The sequence below is a fragment of the Rissa tridactyla genome, chromosome 19, assembly GCF_028500815.1.
Source record: "Rissa tridactyla isolate bRisTri1 chromosome 19, bRisTri1.patW.cur.20221130, whole genome shotgun sequence".
Taxonomy (NCBI): domain Eukaryota; kingdom Metazoa; phylum Chordata; class Aves; order Charadriiformes; family Laridae; genus Rissa; species Rissa tridactyla.
Genome location: NC_071484.1, coordinates 7420696 through 7437600, shown reverse-complemented (window position 1 = coordinate 7437600; position 16905 = coordinate 7420696). Strand labels below are relative to the sequence as shown.

Here is a 16905-nt window from a genome sequence, read left to right as displayed (position 1 = left end):
GGGGGGGAGGGGGGGGGATGAGGGGAGACTTGTGAAAATGCAAACTTGTGATTCGTATTGTCCAGAACTGCCAGTTACTGACACATGCATTGTATGTGGGAGGGTGGGGTGCGGGGGGGGAATGGATTTTAACCCTTTAAAAGCCTTTCTACCCTTCTTTCCGTTATAAGGTGCTATTTCTCAAAATGGGGCGGGGAAAGAGGCTTGACTACTTGTTCCTTTTCTCCCCCGAATTCGACTGTCCAGCCAGCAGCATTGGGAGCCCTTTAGTTGTGGGAGGGAGAGGAAACCAACAGCAGCACAAGAAAAAAAAAAAAATCAATTCCATATTCTCCCATAAGAAGTGATTGTTTGTAGGAGGCCAGACCTTGGTGCTGGAGCCGGATGTGTGACCCTGAACCTTCTGAGGGGGTTTTTTTTCAAATCAGATTTATTACGAATACTGAACTATTTAATGTCTGGAGTCATGAGCCCCACCAGACTCCTGGCACCTCCTTGTAGGGTGGTATGTATCTAGACTTGCATTGTACAAACCTTTTTTTAAAAGCATGTGTTTAGGTTTCTGTGAAAACGTTGTTTAAATGTAAAGTACGTGTTTGGATTTTAACTTCATACCAAGCTCTGTCAGTTTTTGTCTCAATAAAATTTTAGATTTATAATCCTGATTTTTTTCTTCTCTACCAGCTCTTTGTGCGGGAGGTGAGTGACGAGGTGTAGCGCAGGTGACGGAGGGCAGTTAGCCTGCGGCCGTGGGTCCCTCTCCGCGAGGGGAGCTCTGGCGCAGCCCCGCTTAGCCAGCGGCTCCCGTCTGGGTGTCGACAGCAGCAGGAGCTTTGGAGCAGCTGACAGCAGGTTCTGATTTGTGTTGACTTCCATCTGGAGAAGAGCAGTGTCCTAGAGGTTAGTGTCTAGAGGCCCGAGTCGAGTCTCGCCCCTGGAGACAAGAGGAGGAGCTGTGATTCGGGACCTCCGTTGATGCGGCAAGATGCTGCTTGAGCCGGGAGCGAGCGCCGCGTGTGTTCCTAGCCGGGATCCGGCACCGGCAGTGGGGTAAGTGACCTTTTCTTCAGTTCTCATCCCAACATCGAGCAGACTCTGTCACTTTGCATTTACGGCTGGGTTTTTAAAGCCCTGGCAGTGGTTCTGTTCAGTATATTCATTAATGACTCGGACGAGGGGACAGAGTGTATCCTCAGCAAGTTTGCTGATGGTACCAAACTGGGAGGGGTGGCCGACACTCCGGAGGGCCGTGCTGCCATCCAGCGTGACCTGGATGGGCCGGAGAGCTGGGCAGAGAAGAACCTCATGAGGTTCAACAAAAGCAAGTGTAGGGTCCTGCACCTGGGGAGGAGGAATGCTAAGCACCAGTACAGGTTAGGGGTGGACCTGCTGGGAAGTAGTTCTGAGGAGAAGGACCTGGGGGTCCTGGTAGACAGTAAATTATCCATGAGCCAACAATGTGCCCTTGTTGCCAAAAAGGCCAATGGAATCCTGGGCTGCATAGGGAAGAGTGTGGCCAGTAGGTCGAAGGAGGTCATTCTCCCCCTCTACTCTGCACTGGTGAGGCCACAACTGGAGTACTGTGTCCAGTTCTGGGCTCCCCAGTTCAAGAGGGACAGGGAACTGCTGGAGCGGGTCCCGCGTAGGGCAACTAAGATGATTGAGGGACTGGAGCATCTCCCTTCTGAGGAAAGGCTGAGAGAGCTGGGACTCTTTAGCCTGGAGAAGAGAAGGCCGAGGGGAGACCTTATGGCATACGAGTATCTGAAGGGTGCGTTGGAGGAGGATGGTGCCAGACTCTTTTCAATGGTTCCCAGTAACAGGACGAGGGGCAACGGGCACAAGGTAGAACATAGGAAGTTCCGTTCAAATACACGGAAAAACTTCTTTACAGTGAGGGTGACAGAGCCCTGGAACAGGCTGCCCAGGGAGGGTGTGGAGTCCCCTTCTCTGGAGATTTTCAAGCCCCGCCTGGACGCAGCCCTGAGTGACGTGCTCTGGGCGATCCTGCTTTAGCAGGGGAGTGGGACTGGATGATCTCCAGAGGTCCCTTCCAGCTCTGAAGATTCTGTGATTCTGGTGACCGTTTGGCTGAAGATGGAGATGGCTTTGCTTGAGTCTCGGTGCGGACTTGCTGAAGGCCATAAGCTTTGTGCTTGGAGAAGAGTAGACCCGTCCTCTGCTCAGCAGTAGCACGGACGGCGGAGCGGGCTGAAGCCAAGGGAGGAGGAGTGTGGTTCCAGCACAGAGGTTTCTGGGTGTTTGCAGGGTGCAGGATGGAGCAGGGAGAGGCCGGCAGGTTCTGGGTGGTGTTTGGGGCTGAACGGGGGCTCTGCCAGCCCCTTGCTGGCACTTGGAGCTGCAAAACTACGCGGCCAGTTGAAATCCGGGTTATTCGCAACAGCACAGGCTGTACCCAGTGGGACGGCAAAATGTCTGCCCTGCCCCAGCAGCCAGCACGAGCAGCAATTAAACCTGTATTAATTGCTAGAGATGGAAGGGGTATCGTCCACTTAATTGAACGTAAGAAGGCTGCGGTTCCCCGGGGAGGCTCCCGGGCGATCGATGGATCGCAGCAGGTAGCTGGAAGATGCGCGTTGCTCCATCCCGGGGGTGGGACTGCGGACGCACCGGGTCCAGGGGGCTCCTGGTGAGCTGCAGGCAGGATTTTGGGTACCGGTTGTCTCTGTCTGTGGCGCTGTGTAAGCAGGATGGGTCACCTCGTGCTCGGACATCTGTGGGCGATGATGGTGAGGTGGTCCTCGCCCAGGCTTAGTGGTCCAGGGCTGGCAGAAGCCGGGCAGGGAAGGGCAGAGGCATCTCCTCCGCCGCGGAGACCGGCAGAAACCACGCCGAGGGCTCGGGCGGCAGCCGGACACCAGTTAAAAGTGCCGCTGAGCCGTGGCTCTGGCTGGGATCAGAGGGAGGAGGCCCCGCTGGTGGCTAAGTGCTTCCTGCTACGGCGAATGAAAGGTCTGCACTTCACCTGATTAGGGGCTGGCAGGCAGCCGGCGCCGCTGACGGCGCATGGCGTGACACACGGGTGACAGCGGCGGAGGAGAGGAGCTGCCGAAGCGCCCGTCTCGCCCGCCCCCTCCTCGCTGCCCGCAGGAGGCCGGTGCTTGGCCGCCCGGCGTGGGCTCTGACGGGCAGGGAGCCAGAGGGGAACGGATTTTGTCAGGCTCGTTCTCAGCTTGGGCTTTGCTGCGCTGAAGCCGCGGCGGAGGCTGGGGGCCGGCGCTTTGCTCACCTGTAGCCTCTGGATGGGGAGATGGGGGTTTGCTGGGGGGTTCGTGCGGGAGCGGGGAGATGGGTGAGTGCGGGAGCGGAGCCGGGAAGTAAAAGGTCCCGTTCTGCGGGGGGGAGGCAGCACAGGGGGATCAGAACCCAGGGAGAGCAGAGAGTCCTCCCCTGCTGTGTCCCTGCTCCGCTCGGGGAGGGGACAGTGACCACGGGGAGGGCTGAAACCTTCTCACAGCATCACCGGGGCGGGGGAATCCGTGCGGGGTTTTTTGCAAGCCGGTGTTATGGTCTAAAACAGCCCCTGAAGGAATATCTGAAATAAATACCCTAGAGCCCAGGAAGAGAGACAGGAAGCACCTCGGAGTGTGTGTTTTAATGCTTCACGTTCCCCTTGGCTGAGCTGTGGCCTGGCCTGGGCTCAACTCCGGCAGACGGAGCAGATGAACTCTAACAGTCCTGTACAGAGAGGTTTAATCCGCAGGAAAATGACATTTGTCCCATGGGAATGCCAGGGGAAGACCCTCAGGGAGCAGAGCGGGGCCGGCAGCGCGCTTTTGGGTGGTTCTTCTGGTCGTGTCCGGCCACGGGAGGTGTCCAAGGCCGGCGGACACAAGGCTTTGGTGCCCCCAAAGCGGCGTCTCAGCCAGGCGGCCTGGCTTTTGTGGCTCAGATTATTTAATACTCGATGTAGGGGTGCGGGAACTGCTATGGAATAATGCTGCCAGATGAGAAAAGGCAGCGCCAAGGCGGCGGTGGGCATTAAAGCCTTAGAGAAAGGCGTCTATAACTAAAAGACATGGAGCTGATGGGGGCTGAGCCACAGGGACGGCATCGCAAAGTACTTCTTTGAAGTGCAGCGGGCCGGGACCAGCCCAGTCTCTTGCTGGTGCGTGAGCGGTTCCCAGGAGCAGTTTTTCCGTCCCCAGTTCATTCATCCGAGCGCTTGTGATGTTTTTCTGCGGGGCCTGGGCTCCCGCCTGCCCTGTTCGGAGGCTTCAGAGCAGCCTGTCCCCGTCCCCGGGGTCTGCCCGGCCGGGCTCCCTGCGCTCAATCCCCCACACAAAAGAGCAGCAAAGTCAGGGGCTGCCCTTGAGCCCGGCTGGACGCAACGCGAGCTCCGCTGAGCCCTGCCCCGGGGAAACGGGGCTGCAAACCAGGGGCTGGAGCCAGCCCCGGCCTGGCAGCTGCCCGCCGGCTGGTAGCCAGCCCTTCAGAGCCACCAGCCCACACAGGGATGGCCACGGTGCAGCCAAAAGCTGAGCCGAGGGGTCCACAATGCCCCTCGTCGGCTCCGCTGCTCCGAACGCTGGTCCCTCCAGGCAGTGGGACGAAGGGCTGTGTCTCCTCGCTCCCGCAGGGAGAGGACGGGCAGGAGCCGGCCTGCAGAGCCCCGTATAAATACACTCAGGATTGAATAAACTTTGGCTCCGTACCCAGCGCTCCAGCCGAAACCTGCGGGGAAGGTGGGGCCGGTGGAACAGCGGCAGCTGCGAGAGGGACGGGAGGTTTCGAGCTGCGCCGATGCCGGTCGCTCACCCAGGACCCGGAGGGGAAGCGGCAAGGAGGGGCCCGGGGCTGTGCCGGGGTGGCTCTGCCCCACACGGGTGGCCTGGGCGGCTTTGGCCAAGGGAGTCGCAACTTGCTCCACATTTAACCAGAAACACACTTTTCCTCGGCTTTGTTGAGAAGATGCTGTTGGGAAGTAAGGAAAAACCCAAGCGGCTGAGCCAGAGCTGGCTGTTCCCCACAACCGCGGAGCCTTTTATTCCCCTCCCGGGCTGTTACCTGCCGGGACAGCGGCAACTCCCTCCCCAGACCGTGGCTGGAGGCAAACCCGACCTGCTCCAAGCTCCGCACCACAGAGGAGAACTGGGAGCTGCTGTGGGTGAGAAGGACCCACGGGAAAAGGCTGTTTCATTTCCCTGATGTTCTTACTCTTTTACAAAAACAAAACAAAAAAATAAATCCATGAAACAAATACTCGTACAGTGAATAAGCCATTTTATTTTTGTCCTGTGCTCACACAATCTCTCTTCTTTCCCTGACAGGTCACAGATCATTAAAATAAAAGTTTCTAAGAGGAAAATAATTTAAAACATACGCGCAGGGCTCCCTTCCAACCTCCCCACACCCACATCTCCACCACTTGTGCTTCGTCTCATGCGTAAGTAAAGCCGTTGGATCTCAGGCAGATGGGATGCGAGACCCCCGCTGGGTCTCGGCGCGTCTGTCTCACGCTGTCCAGTGCCACAGCGAACACTCCGAACCCCCCGCGCTGCGCTCCGAGATCCAACTACTTTCCCTGGAGCCTGGAGAAACGCGCCCACGGCCGCACATCTCCCCCGGGGGGGCGTGCCGGGGGCTGCTCCAGACCTCCCTCCTGCATTCCCAGGTTTCCTTCCCTTGAGTTACCACCCCGAGTCTTCCCTCCGACGTGCCGCCCTCACCCCGTATCACATGCACAGGACTGGCTAGGAAAAGCCTTTTTTTTTTTTTTTTTTTTTTGTTTTTTTAAGCTTTTTCGGTTGCTGGTAAAGTCAGTACACTCCCAGCTGTGCTATATTGTAAATACAGCTTCTAGGATGGTCTCCGTGGCGGAGACCGACAGTGATCAAGGCACTACCCCCACCCCCCTCCTGAAAACAAAGGAAGTCAGACCAACACCTAGGGACAGAAGAGAATCCTATAATGTGATCACACGGTTACACTGAATCTTTATGGCAAAGAGAACATTTAGCAGCTTTGAACGGTTGGGCTTCTCCCTTTTACTCAACACAAGCACTCTAGACCCTATAGGGAAAAAACCAGGGCGGAAGCCCTAAAAAAATCAAAGCGCGGTTAAGAAACAGGAATCCTAACAGCTGTCTAATTTCTAGAAGTGACAAGCCCACGGCCTGGGGTGGGAACCCTCTGCTCCCCTTGTGCTGTACGCTGACTGGGCGGGGGGAACGACCACCCTCCTCCTCACCTTCCTCCCCAGGCAGTTCCGCAGGCAGGCGGTGGGAGAAGCCGGCGGTTGCATGCAGGCTGCTGCGTGTGCCGGCTCAGCGGCGCTGGCCCGGCGGCAGTGACATGCTCTGAGTGTGGTGGGGGACCGCGTATCACACCGCTTCTCTTAACCCTCTCCAGCTCCAGACACCCCTCCCCAAAATCCTAAAGCTCTACGTGCCCCCCCAAGGCATCACAGCTCCTCCAGACGTACAGTAACGGTTCTCCCGCGAGCCCCCCCCCCCCCCCAGACTGGAAAGGGTTAATGGAAGTCACACCACTTGTGTTTCCATGTGTGCACTGGTCTGCTCTAGGAAGGGATGTCGGTTAATCTGGAATTAAGTCAGATTGAATCACACACACCGATGTCAAAACTGGTTCAGGAAAAGGAGAAAAAAAAAAAAAAAAAAAGGGGGAAAAAAAAAGAAAAAAAAACCAACTACCTGAAATCACAGAACTTTGGAAGTTCAGAAAAATGTCTCTCCTATAACTTGTTTTAAGTTCATTTGCTTAAATCTCTTTTCTTATTTAAAGCCAGTTCCTAACAGTAGTTTTTCCACCTCTGCCAATCTCAGGGCCGGCGATGCCGGCTCGGTTCCTGCGCTCAAAGGATTCCAGGTTGTGGAAGGCGCCGGGCTGGGCAGTGCGGGGTCCGCTCCTCCCCGTCCCTCCCCGCAGGGAGCCCTCAAACCTCAGCCTGCAGGTCCCGCAGTCTCTCCCGCACACCGACCGGCAGCAGTCACGTTTTGTTTTGTTTTGTTTTTTTTGAGACGATATATCGGATAAGAAGGCATGAAAGTTCCTCTAAAGTACTTCCAGGCTCAGCCCTTCTCCAGTTCTCACTTGAGCGAGTGTCCCACTCCTCCCGCGGTGCCGTCCCTTCACTTCCTCCGGTCCTTCTGTTTGCGCTCCTGCCGCCGGCCCTGCTGGTCGGCCACGGCGCGGGGTATCAAAATGACGCTGCCGTCGCTGGCGTACTGCAGGGCGTACTGGCTGGGGGAGTAGGGCTGGCCGTTCTCGTCCCGCAGGCGGCCGAACACTTCTTGGTAAAGGTTCTGCACCTTTTGCTTCATCTGGCGGATGGATTTGAGGAATTCCACCTTCTCCCTGAGCAGTTTGGACTTGTCCCGTTGCAAGTCCTCGACGTCCCGTTCCAAGTTGAGGATGGTGTCCAGTTTCCTCTTGCGGCAGTTCTGGGCAGCCATCTTGTTCTTGCCGCGCCTCCTGATGTCGCGGATCAGGCTCAGCTGCGCCTCGCTCAGCTGGTACTTGGAGAGGAGCTCGTTGAACTCCTCCACAGGCAGGTTGATGATCTTGTCGTTGGTGAAAGGGATCTTCATGGCTCTGGCTCGGTGCTCGTCCCTGCTCATCTGCTTATCCAGGAACTCGGACGGCTTCTCCTTGCTGCTCTTCTTCCCCGCGCTGGGCAGTTTGGGCTCCTCGGGATCCAGGGCCCCCGGAGCCATGTTGTAGGTGTGGTTGTGGCCAACGTGCTCCAGGTAAGGCAAGTAATGGAGCTGCGACGGGTCCTGGTAGCTCATGCGGCAGAACTTGCTGTACTCTGGCTGGTATCCAACCGCCCCTTCCGCTTCTTCAAAGTCCACGTTTTCAGAGTCTGAGCTGTAGCCGACAGCTCCTTCCTCAGAAAACGAGGAGGAGGAAGAGGACGAGGAGGAAGAAGAGGAGGAGGACGAGGCTTCTGAGCTGCTCAGAGAAGCAGGACTGTGGCCAGAATCCAGAGAAAGACCTGAGTCGGAATCAAACTCCTCTTCCAGCTGCGAGGCCTGCACCGGGTTGAAACCTTCTTCAATCGCCAAGTCCATCAAGCTGATCTCATCAAGCATGGCTTCGTCTAGAAGACCGCCCAGCGGGTCCGGCAGCTCGGGGCCAGCCGTCTCGTTGACTGTGCTGTTCAACTGCGGAGGGAAGAAGATGCCGCTCAAGTTGGTGGAGCTGAAGGTGGTGTTGAGGCCGGTGGAGTTGTCCGGCGCCAGCTGGAGCAGGGCCGAGCTGCTAGCCATGGAGGGGCTTTCGATTTCGGAGCTGAAGAGGGAGAAGTCCTGCGAGCAGCTCCCCAGGGAGGCCTGATGCAGGCTGACATTCTGATTGATGGGAGTGTTGGGGGCCAGGCTGTAGTTCGAAGTCAGCAGGTCTCCGCTCGTGCCGTTGTACAGGGTTTCTGCGGTTGTGTTGTTCACTTCCATAGCCTGGGAAGAGACGCGAAACAGCTCGGTAAATGAGCCGCGCTCAGGCCCTGCCTTCGCTCCTGGTGTGTGCCAAAAAGAGTACGGACAATGTTTCTAGATCCCACGGCAGGAGCTCTCCCCAGCGGCCCGGCATCGTCTGCCAGCCGCAGGAGGGACGCGACAGCAGCAGCAACCACACACGGTGTCACCGCAAAGGCTGGGAGAAAACCAAAGCGGCTGCGACCGACCCCAAACCACGATTGTCTGGGAATCGGGTGCTCGGGACAGCCATCGAACCTAAATTCAGGAGAGCCTGGAGGGGCAAACGCCTTCCCGCAGCCCCCGCTCCAGCTCACCTGCATTTCCATGATAGACATGAGGTCCTGCCACTGCTGCTCCAGATCGAAGGGCGACTCGGTCTCGGTGAGGAGAGGGGACAGCAGGCTGGTCTGGATGCCCGCGGACCTGCTCTCGCCGGGCACGGCTTCGCTCAGGGTGGAGACATCCGCAGCTGGGAACTAACCACGTGAGGCAGAGTCAGTCCCCGGCTGAGGGAGCCAGCAATCCCCAATGCCCTTCCACCTCCGCGCGGGCAATCGCTTCTCCTTTGTTCAAAGCAAACTGGTTGCAGTTATTCCTCCACAGTTCACTATGAACTAATTAGAAGCAAAGCCAGAAGTCTTTAATTAATTGTGACCACCCCCCGCCCCCCCCCCCACTGCTAGTTTCGCAGGCACGATGCCTGGAGCCTCCTTAAGCAGCCTAACCCAATTTACTGCCGGTTCTGCGGTCTGGGTTAGGGGTACGAGAGGCACGGAAAGCCCAGCGAGCGAGCGAAGGAGAGCCGCCACCTCCGGATCTGCTGAGGGGCAGAAGCCGTCGCCCCATGCGCTCACCTCCGAATTCTCCCCGAAAGGGAAGGTGGCCTCCAGCAGCCTAAGGCACTCCTCCAGGGACAGGGCTGTCTGATCCTCCGCACCAGGCACCTGATGTGAAACACAAGCAATCGTAGCCCCGGGATTAGGGAGGAGGTGATGAGAAATGAGCTCTTTACAGCAGGGCTTTATTACAGCGCATCCAAAAAGAGCCAGAGGCCCCACCCAGTGCTTCGCAGACTCCATCCTCCCGCTCCAGAGAGCCTCGGAGCAGCCCCCTGAGCGCAGCGGGGAAAGGGAACGTGCTGCTTCTGCTCACCTACTGCCAGCGCAAGGACTCGGCTACAGGCTGGAGGGGACTCTGCGCCTGCCCACGCCACCGCCTCTGCCAGACAACCAAAAGGCGCAGCGAGAACCAGCCACCCTCGTCCCAGCGTCCTGCCGAGGGTGACACGGCCATTACCCTGCCCGCCTGGCTGCGGCTGCCCGGCCCGGCAGGCAGCCTGCCTTGCTCTTTTCCACCATCAAATCCTCTCGTCCACCCCAGGCAAACCCTCATCCTGCGGCTCAGCACATCCCCAACGAAAGGCACACGCGATGCCGCTCGCCCCGACAGACGGACGGAGGGCCCTTCGCCTCGGCGGGGGCACGGACGCCCGAAACGCTGCATCCCCGCAGGCACAGACCCCAGCCCAGCCGGCCCAGGGGTGTTACCTGTGCAGGGAAACTCTCCCCGGTCTCTCCATCAACTAGCAGGTTTCTATCCAAGATCTCATTCCCTCCGCTCCTCCAGCTGTCCCCGCGCTCCCTCCCATCGCTCAGCTCTTTGTCCACTTCGCTCTCTTTCTGACGGTGGCTGTAGTCAAAAATCTCTCGCCCAGCGCCGAGATCAATATCCTGTCTCCACAGGATGTCAATCAAATCGATGTCCTGAAAGACAGACCAGATTTCCTTCAGCCCTGGGCAGGGTCCCCACCCGAGGGACATCCCCCCCCAGCCTCCGCCGGGGCTGACCCGCAGCCCACCCGCCGGGCACCTCCGCCCGCCTTCCCTCGGCGCCCCGGGGGGGCTCTGCCTCCCGAGAGCGGCTCTGCATGGCGGGAGGTGAGCCCGGCCCTCGGCTCCCCGTCGCCCATGGCCGCCCGCCCACCGCCGGCAGAGGCGGCTGGGGCCACCGGGCCCCGCGTCGCGGCGGTGGCTGCGCCGTGCCCGCCTTGCATCAGCCCGTGGTGCCATCCCGGCCATTTGCATAAGGGGTGGGGTGCGCCGGTAGGAAAATCCCCGCATTTCCACCCACCTGATGCAACTTCAGCCGCCGCCGCCGCCGTCCCCGGGCTGCCCCTCGCCGTCCCCGGGCTGTCCCTCGCCCCACGGCTGACCGCAGCGCCCCCGCCGCCCTCCCCCGGCCATCCAGCCTGCCCTGCGCCCCGGCCGCCGCCGGCCTCCGCCCCGCCGCGCCTCCCCCACCTCCCGCCCCGCCGGCAGCATCCCCGCGGCACCGGGGAGCGGCCGCCCCCTTCCCCCCGCCTCCCCCGGCAGCGACCCCCGGTACCTTTCTCATGTCCCCAGCTGCCGCCCGGGCCGCGGCGCACGCCGATCATGGTCCCCGGAGGGGCGGGATGGTCGGGGCGCGGCGCCGCGCACGCATCGCCGGTCGGGGCGGCGGCTGGGGGAGCCGCGCTCCGCTCCGCCCCACCGGCCACAGGTGCCCGCGGCCCCGGGGCTGCGGCGGCAGGAGCCCCCCTTCGCCTCGCCCCCCACCCCCGGCTCCGTTGGGCCGGGCTCGGCTGGGCTCGGCTCCCGCCGCCCTGCCCGGGCCGGGCTGCGGCGCGCCCCGCCCGCCCCTCCCCCGCCGGTACCGTGGCTGCGGCGGCGCCAAGCCCCGCCCCCGCCCCGCCCCGCCGGGATGCGGCGCCGCCGGGCCACGCCCCCCGCCCGGCCAATGGGCCGCCAAACCCCGCCCCCGCGCCCGGGCGGCGGCGCGGCTCCGCCAATCCGCGCCGGCGAGGGGTGGGGAGGGACAACGCCCCGGCCAATCCTCGGCGACGGGGGGGCGACGCTTCGGCCAATGGGAAGCGGCGCAGCGGCCGCGCGGCGCCCACCGGGCCGCTCCCCCGCCCTGGCGCAGCGCGGACGCCCCCCCCCCGCCCCGGGCCCGGCCTCGCCCTGCGCCGCACCGGGGGGGGGGGGGGGGGGCGGCCCGGAGCACCCCCAGGAGGGCGGACATGCCAGGGTGACCTTGGCTTCCCCCTCCCCCGGGAGACCCCGGCCACCTCCCCCGGTAGGGCCGGGCCCGGAGGGGACTCTCCCCACCCCCCCGTAGGACCTCCTCGATGCTCCTCGCACCCCCCCGCAGTCCCTCACAACGGGCACCGGGGGCGGGCGGTAACCACGGGCGCTGGGGAGGCGAGGCCAAGTGTAAGGAGATCTGAGATCTCCCCCCGCCCCCGTCCCCAGCCGGGGGGCAGCGGGGGGGGGCACCGGGCTGAGCACCAGCAGCTCATCACATGTCTGTCGGCCGCGTATTTTTATCCTGCTGTTGTGGAGACGGCACCGGGCAGCGGGTGCCTCCCGCCGTCCCCACCCCCAATGCTGCAGGGAAAAGTCCCAGGGATTAAACCCAGGATAGCGAGGAACGGATTTCAGAAAAAAAATAGAAATTAAAGATTTTTTTAAAAATTGAATCCCCCATTTTGGCTGATTTCTGCTGCAGTCCCCCCCTTCCCCCCTTCCCCCCTCCCAAACCCCACACCGCACCCAAGGGCGAGCTCCAGCTCCTGAAATTATTAATAACAGCCATATTCCCCGAGCAAGGTTGCGCCTGGCCTGCGGGGAATTGCAATATTTTAAGTGCCGGGGAAAGTCATGGAAAAATTTAAACCCCGGCCCTAAAGCCATCTGCATATTGTCACCATCATCATCCTCCACCTCAGGAAGGGGGGGGGGGGCCGGATCGAGCCCTGCAGGTGCCTTTCCAGAGGCAGCCGCACTGAATTCCCATGGGAAGGGCTGGGCGGCTGCTCAGCGTCTCCCGTGGGGGAGCCAAGATTCCAGACAAAGACAGCAAAAAAATACAAAAAAAAAAAAAACAACCCAAAAAATGCTTTGAAATAAGACTCGGGGCTTTGAAGCGTTACAGCGGCGGCGAGCGCGGCTGGGGGCCCTGGGGGGGGACGAGCGGGCGGCGTGACGGGGTGGCGGCGTGATGATGTGACAGCGTGACGCGGGCGCGCGAGGCGGGCCGGCGGACGGGAGTTCCTGGCGCCCTGCACACCTCGCAGGTGCAGTAACACCCTCCCCTCCCCTGCAAGCCAAGCATTTGGGGGAAAAAGAGATAGAAAATAGAGACCTGAGGAAGAGGACGGGTGCCTGAGACCCAGGGCGGGGACGGTGCAGACCCTGAGCCCCCCACCCTGCCCCGGAGGAGCACGATTCCCTCCCGGCATCGCCTGGGGGTTTCGCTTCAGCAATTCCAGCCCGAGCTGGACGGGTTTGCAACAGCATCGAACGCAGGACTGGGGTTTTAAAGACAGAAATAACGAGGCCGCTGGGAAAGAGCGGTGTCAGCGGCCTCTCGCCTCCCAAATCCGCAGCATTTCTCTCGAAAACCCGACCCCGGTTTCTCCACACCGCGCTTGAAAGGCTCCCCACACCCAACACCCTCAGCCAAGACGACCAGGGAGGGAGAGCGGAGTCTTCCACGGGCTGCGCGTGACCTTGTACGCGGCATTTCATCAAATTCTTCCCCGTTCCCAAGGCAGGGAATCACCCCTCTCATTTATCAGGGAAAAAGCTGAATGCATGAACAGTTGTGTGTTCTGTGACCCTCTGACCGATGCTCCGCTCGTTGACACCTCCAAGGTCGCTGGTTGCAAACCCAGAGTGGGATTTTCATTCTGTCCCGCAGCCCCAGCACCACCGGAGCTGGGAGATTCCCCCGGGAAGGGGAAAAGCTGCTGGCAGGTACAGCCGAGGCACCATCCACGGCAGCATCCCGCTCCTCCTCTGTCAATACCAGACCCCAAACAACCGTCACCTTTGTCTCTCGGGCGCGCAGGCCTTCACACCGCTTTGCTCATGCCATTCCCTGCCTGCTGCTGCTCTGACACCACAAAAGCCCCCTGGCACCCGCGACAGCCGCCTGCCACGCTGACCACCCCTCGCCGCAGGGGACAGGGGTGACAGCAGTCGAGCTGGGCTCTCCCCATGCCCAGCCGCCTCCGAGATACAATTTACGAGACACAAGAGCGACGCTGGAAAGGACCCGACGCTGCAAATCAGCACTAACATCCCCCACGCGGCAGCCAGGGAGACGCTGAACATGCCGTGACAAAGAGAGCGGTGCCAAAAAGGAAAAAGAGCAGCAGCTCTCGAGGCCCGGCATTGCATCACAGCCTCCGAAAGGTTGCACTCAGACAGAAAAAAAAAAAAAAAAAAACAAAACAAAAAAAGCCACCCGCTTTCCAGTTCACCTCTCCCCACCCGTCTGTGATGAAAACCAAGCAACAAACATCGCCACTGGATGAACTCCAGAGCCAAGTAACCCAACCACCCGCTCGACACCTGGGCTGAGGCTGTTACCCAATGCCCCTGTTTATTTCCCAGCCTGGTTTTATCGGTTTCACAACACAAAGCTATGCACACAGGTTGAGACGATGACCCCAACCCTTTCCCTCTCCTTTCACTATTACTTTCAGAGCAAGAATAAAACAAACAAAAAGGAAAAACCCACGGCACGCATACCCCCCTCCTTTTGTATTACGCCACTCCCAAGTGTGGACCCACTTTTCCCAGGCACTAAACACCCACAACGTACAAAGTACCGCTCACTCGGATGGGTACCAGAGCGCACGAGCCCCCCCAAGGGCTACCCTTCCCCCCCGCCACAGGCGAAAGAAGGTCCTGCCTACCTCTTTGGTCAGGTCTCCGTTCACCGGGGCAGCCACCGCTCCCAAATCTTCCAGTTCTTCCCCAAAACCCTGCTCTGCTCCACTCTCCCTCACCCCGTTGTCGGGACTGTTGCCATCCTGCAGGCCGCTGCCGTTCTCTAGGGCGATGCCGGCGCTGGGCTGGCTGCCGGACACGGAGCCTTCGGGGTCTCTGTGCACCAACCAGGCATTGACTTCAGTGGTGGGCACCTGAAACCTGTCCAGGGCCCTCACCTGGTTGAGCAGCCTGCGAGCGGTGAAGTAATAGTCCAGGTCTACGCTTTTTGGGTGGATGCCATATCCATCCAAGGTGTTACGCAGGTTGTGAAACTGTGTCTGGGTGTAAGCAGAGCTCTGGCCAAGAATGATCTCCCGCAGAGGAGGGAGCTGCGAGTTCAGGTAGGTGTCCACGTCCACGCGAACGCCGATCAAGCTGAGCAGAATGGTGAACTGGATGAGGCCTTCAGTGAAGTATTTCTTCAGAGAAAGCATTTCTGGCAGAGGAGAAAAGAAAACAGGTGGAGGGTTTGGGAACTAAAAAAAAACAAAAAACAAAACACCAAAACCCAGCGTCAGATGAATTCTCCACACAACAGGTTGGTTGGGTTTGTCTTTCCTCTGCCCCACTTTTAAACAAACAAAATAAAGCAACGACTTCAGCATTCGAATTATCGCTAAACAGGATAAAAGTTCAAAGAAGATTCAAGACTTTGGGTTCAGGACGACTTTGTTTTTCTTTTCAAATTCTGGAACTCACCGGTCAGCCAGCAGAGTGTAATTAAAGATTTAAATCTCGAGAAGCAACAAACCCTCCCCAGATGACAGCCTCCACCCTCTCTCGCCCCTTCCTCTTCTTCGCAACTGTTTGGGAACACAGACCATGCAGCTACATCAAAATCCACGTGACTTACTGTCCAAAAACTCCACATACAGCGACTTCCTCTCGCCCCCCCAATGCCCCACACTCCGGGACGGGGTCCGCTCCCTCCGACAGCCGCCTGCTCTTTTCTTCCCCTCTTCTGCTCCGCGAAGCTTCCTGAAGGAGCCTTTTACCACTCAAAGGTCCCGATGTTGGGAAGGTCCAAAGACTCCTCCGCTCTCCGGCTGCAATTTCATCAGCGGCTGAAACGCAACCCGAGAGGGCAGGCGATAACGCGCCGAACAGACACCACCCTAAACATTGCACATGGACCTACTACACCGGCGGGTCCCCCACGCGCGGGGCCCGGGGAAGCCGAGCCAATTTCACTCCAGAACGATGATTTTCTTGACACGGGGCGGGGGGCACAGACACACACACACACACACCCCCCCCCCGGCGGAGGTTACCTCTGGTGACAATAGTGCCCGTGCTTCCCCTCCCGGAGCTATTCTTAGGCCGGTGCGTCAACTTCCCCTCTCTCTGAAGGAATCCAGCCCCGACTCCCTTTCGCTCCTCAACCCGCTTTCCAGCAGCTCTCGGGGCGGGGGTGGGGCAAAACACCCCCGACCACCCCCCGCGCTGGTGGGGGCTCCGGGGCTCGCCCCACCCGGCCCGGCGGGGCGGCTCCCGGGAGGAGCCGCCAAGGCCCCGGCTCTGCCCGTTCTCCCCTCCCGGGATCCCAGCGCTGCCAAGCGTGGGGGCCGGTGGGACACACCCCCCCCCGCAGGGCCCTTTAAGCCCCCCCGGGGCCCTTTAAGACCCCCCCCGCGCCTCGTGACCCGCCCCCCCGCGCGCGGCCTCGCCGTCCCCTCAGCGCCGGCCCCTCATGGCCGCCCGCCCCGCGCCCCTCAGCGTCGCCCAGCCCCGGCCCGGCCCGCGCCCCCCGCACCCCTCGCCGCAGTCCCGGCTCCTCCGCCCGCCGCTACCCGCTCGCCGCCGCCGCTCGCTCCCGGCCCCGCCGCCGCCGCCGCCGGCCCCGCTCCCGCTCCCCGCCCTGGCCCAACCACCTCCCCCCTCCCGCCTCACGCGGCGTCGCCGCCAATCAGCGCCCGCCATGGGGAGGCGGGAGGGAGCGGCGGCCCAATGGCAAGCGGCGGTCAGGCGTTGCGCCCGCCCCCGCCGCCGCCTGGATGGGCAGGCCGAGCGGCCAATCGGCGCGCCCACAGCGCCGCAGGCCGCTGTGCTTGGCCCGGCGGTCGGGCGCTAGGCCAATGGGAGCGGAGAAGCGAGGTTAGGCGACCCGCCCCCAGCGGCGTTTGAGTGACAACGCCTCGACCCAATGGAACGCGAAGTCTCCGCCGAGCAACAGCGGCAGTGGCCAATGAGACGACGCGCAGGAGCCAGCCGCCCCGTCTGGGCGCTTGACTGCCAGCGGCGCGCACCAATCCCCGCGGCGCTGAAACACCGCCCCCCCCCTCGCCCCGCAGCTGTTGCCATGGCACCGGGCGCCCCCGGCCCCGGCGCAGGGCGAGGCCTGGGGCCGCCATGGCAGAGCGTCCTTCGCCCCGCCACCGACAGGGGGGGCCCCCGTGTCCCCGGGGTCCCCAATCCCGACACCTCCCGCGGGCAGAGGGAGCTCTGGGCCTGCTCCGGGCCCACACCCCAGCTCCCAGGCCCACACAGGACATGGCGCCTCAGCCTTGCTGGCTCCCCCGGAGTGGCCCAGGAGCCTCCTCTGCGCTGCCACAGGCCCCGGGGCCGATAACACTGTCTAAACACGGCCCTGCCCTGCCCTCACCCGTGGCCCTCGCAGGTCCCCGGCC

The 16905-nt window shown here is 61.1% G+C and overlaps 1 protein-coding gene across 8 annotated transcripts; it reads right to left on the bottom strand.

Annotated features, from left to right (window-relative positions):
* Positions 1–5227: 5227 nt before the first annotated feature.
* Positions 5228–16146, bottom strand: NFE2L1 (NFE2 like bZIP transcription factor 1). Of its 8 annotated transcripts, none has more exons than XM_054224442.1 (7): positions 16032–16146; positions 15132–15324; positions 14203–14714; positions 10007–10222; positions 9314–9403; positions 8774–8935; positions 5228–8438 (listed from the first exon to the last, which is right to left on the bottom strand). In XM_054224442.1, the coding sequence occupies exons 3-7, from the start codon at positions 14710–14712 to the stop codon at positions 7113–7115; spliced, it is 2304 nt and encodes a 767-aa protein (XP_054080417.1). In that variant the 5' UTR covers positions 14713–14714; positions 15132–15324; positions 16032–16146; the 3' UTR covers positions 5228–7112. The 8 variants fall into 8 exon arrangements, with proteins under 8 accessions (XP_054080417.1, XP_054080415.1, XP_054080413.1 ...); XM_054224440.1 differs by having other exon boundaries at positions 15132–15342; positions 16069–16141; XM_054224438.1 differs by having other exon boundaries at positions 15132–15342; positions 16032–16135.
* Between the last annotated feature and the right edge of the window lie 759 nt (positions 16147–16905).

Excerpts from the sequence above, each read along its gene's own strand:
- NFE2L1 (XM_054224442.1), bottom strand. The coding sequence starts at position 14,712 with ATGCTTTCTCTGAAGAAATACTTCACTGAAGGCCTCATCCAGTTCACC. Across the intron at positions 9,404-10,006 it reads GGGAGAGTTTCCCTGCACAG|GTGCCTGGTGCGGAGGATCA; the intron begins GTAACACCCCTG and ends GTTTCACATCAG. Across the intron at positions 8,439-8,773 it reads TGTCTATCATGGAAATGCAG|GCTATGGAAGTGAACAACAC; the intron begins GTGAGCTGGAGC and ends GTCTCTTCCCAG.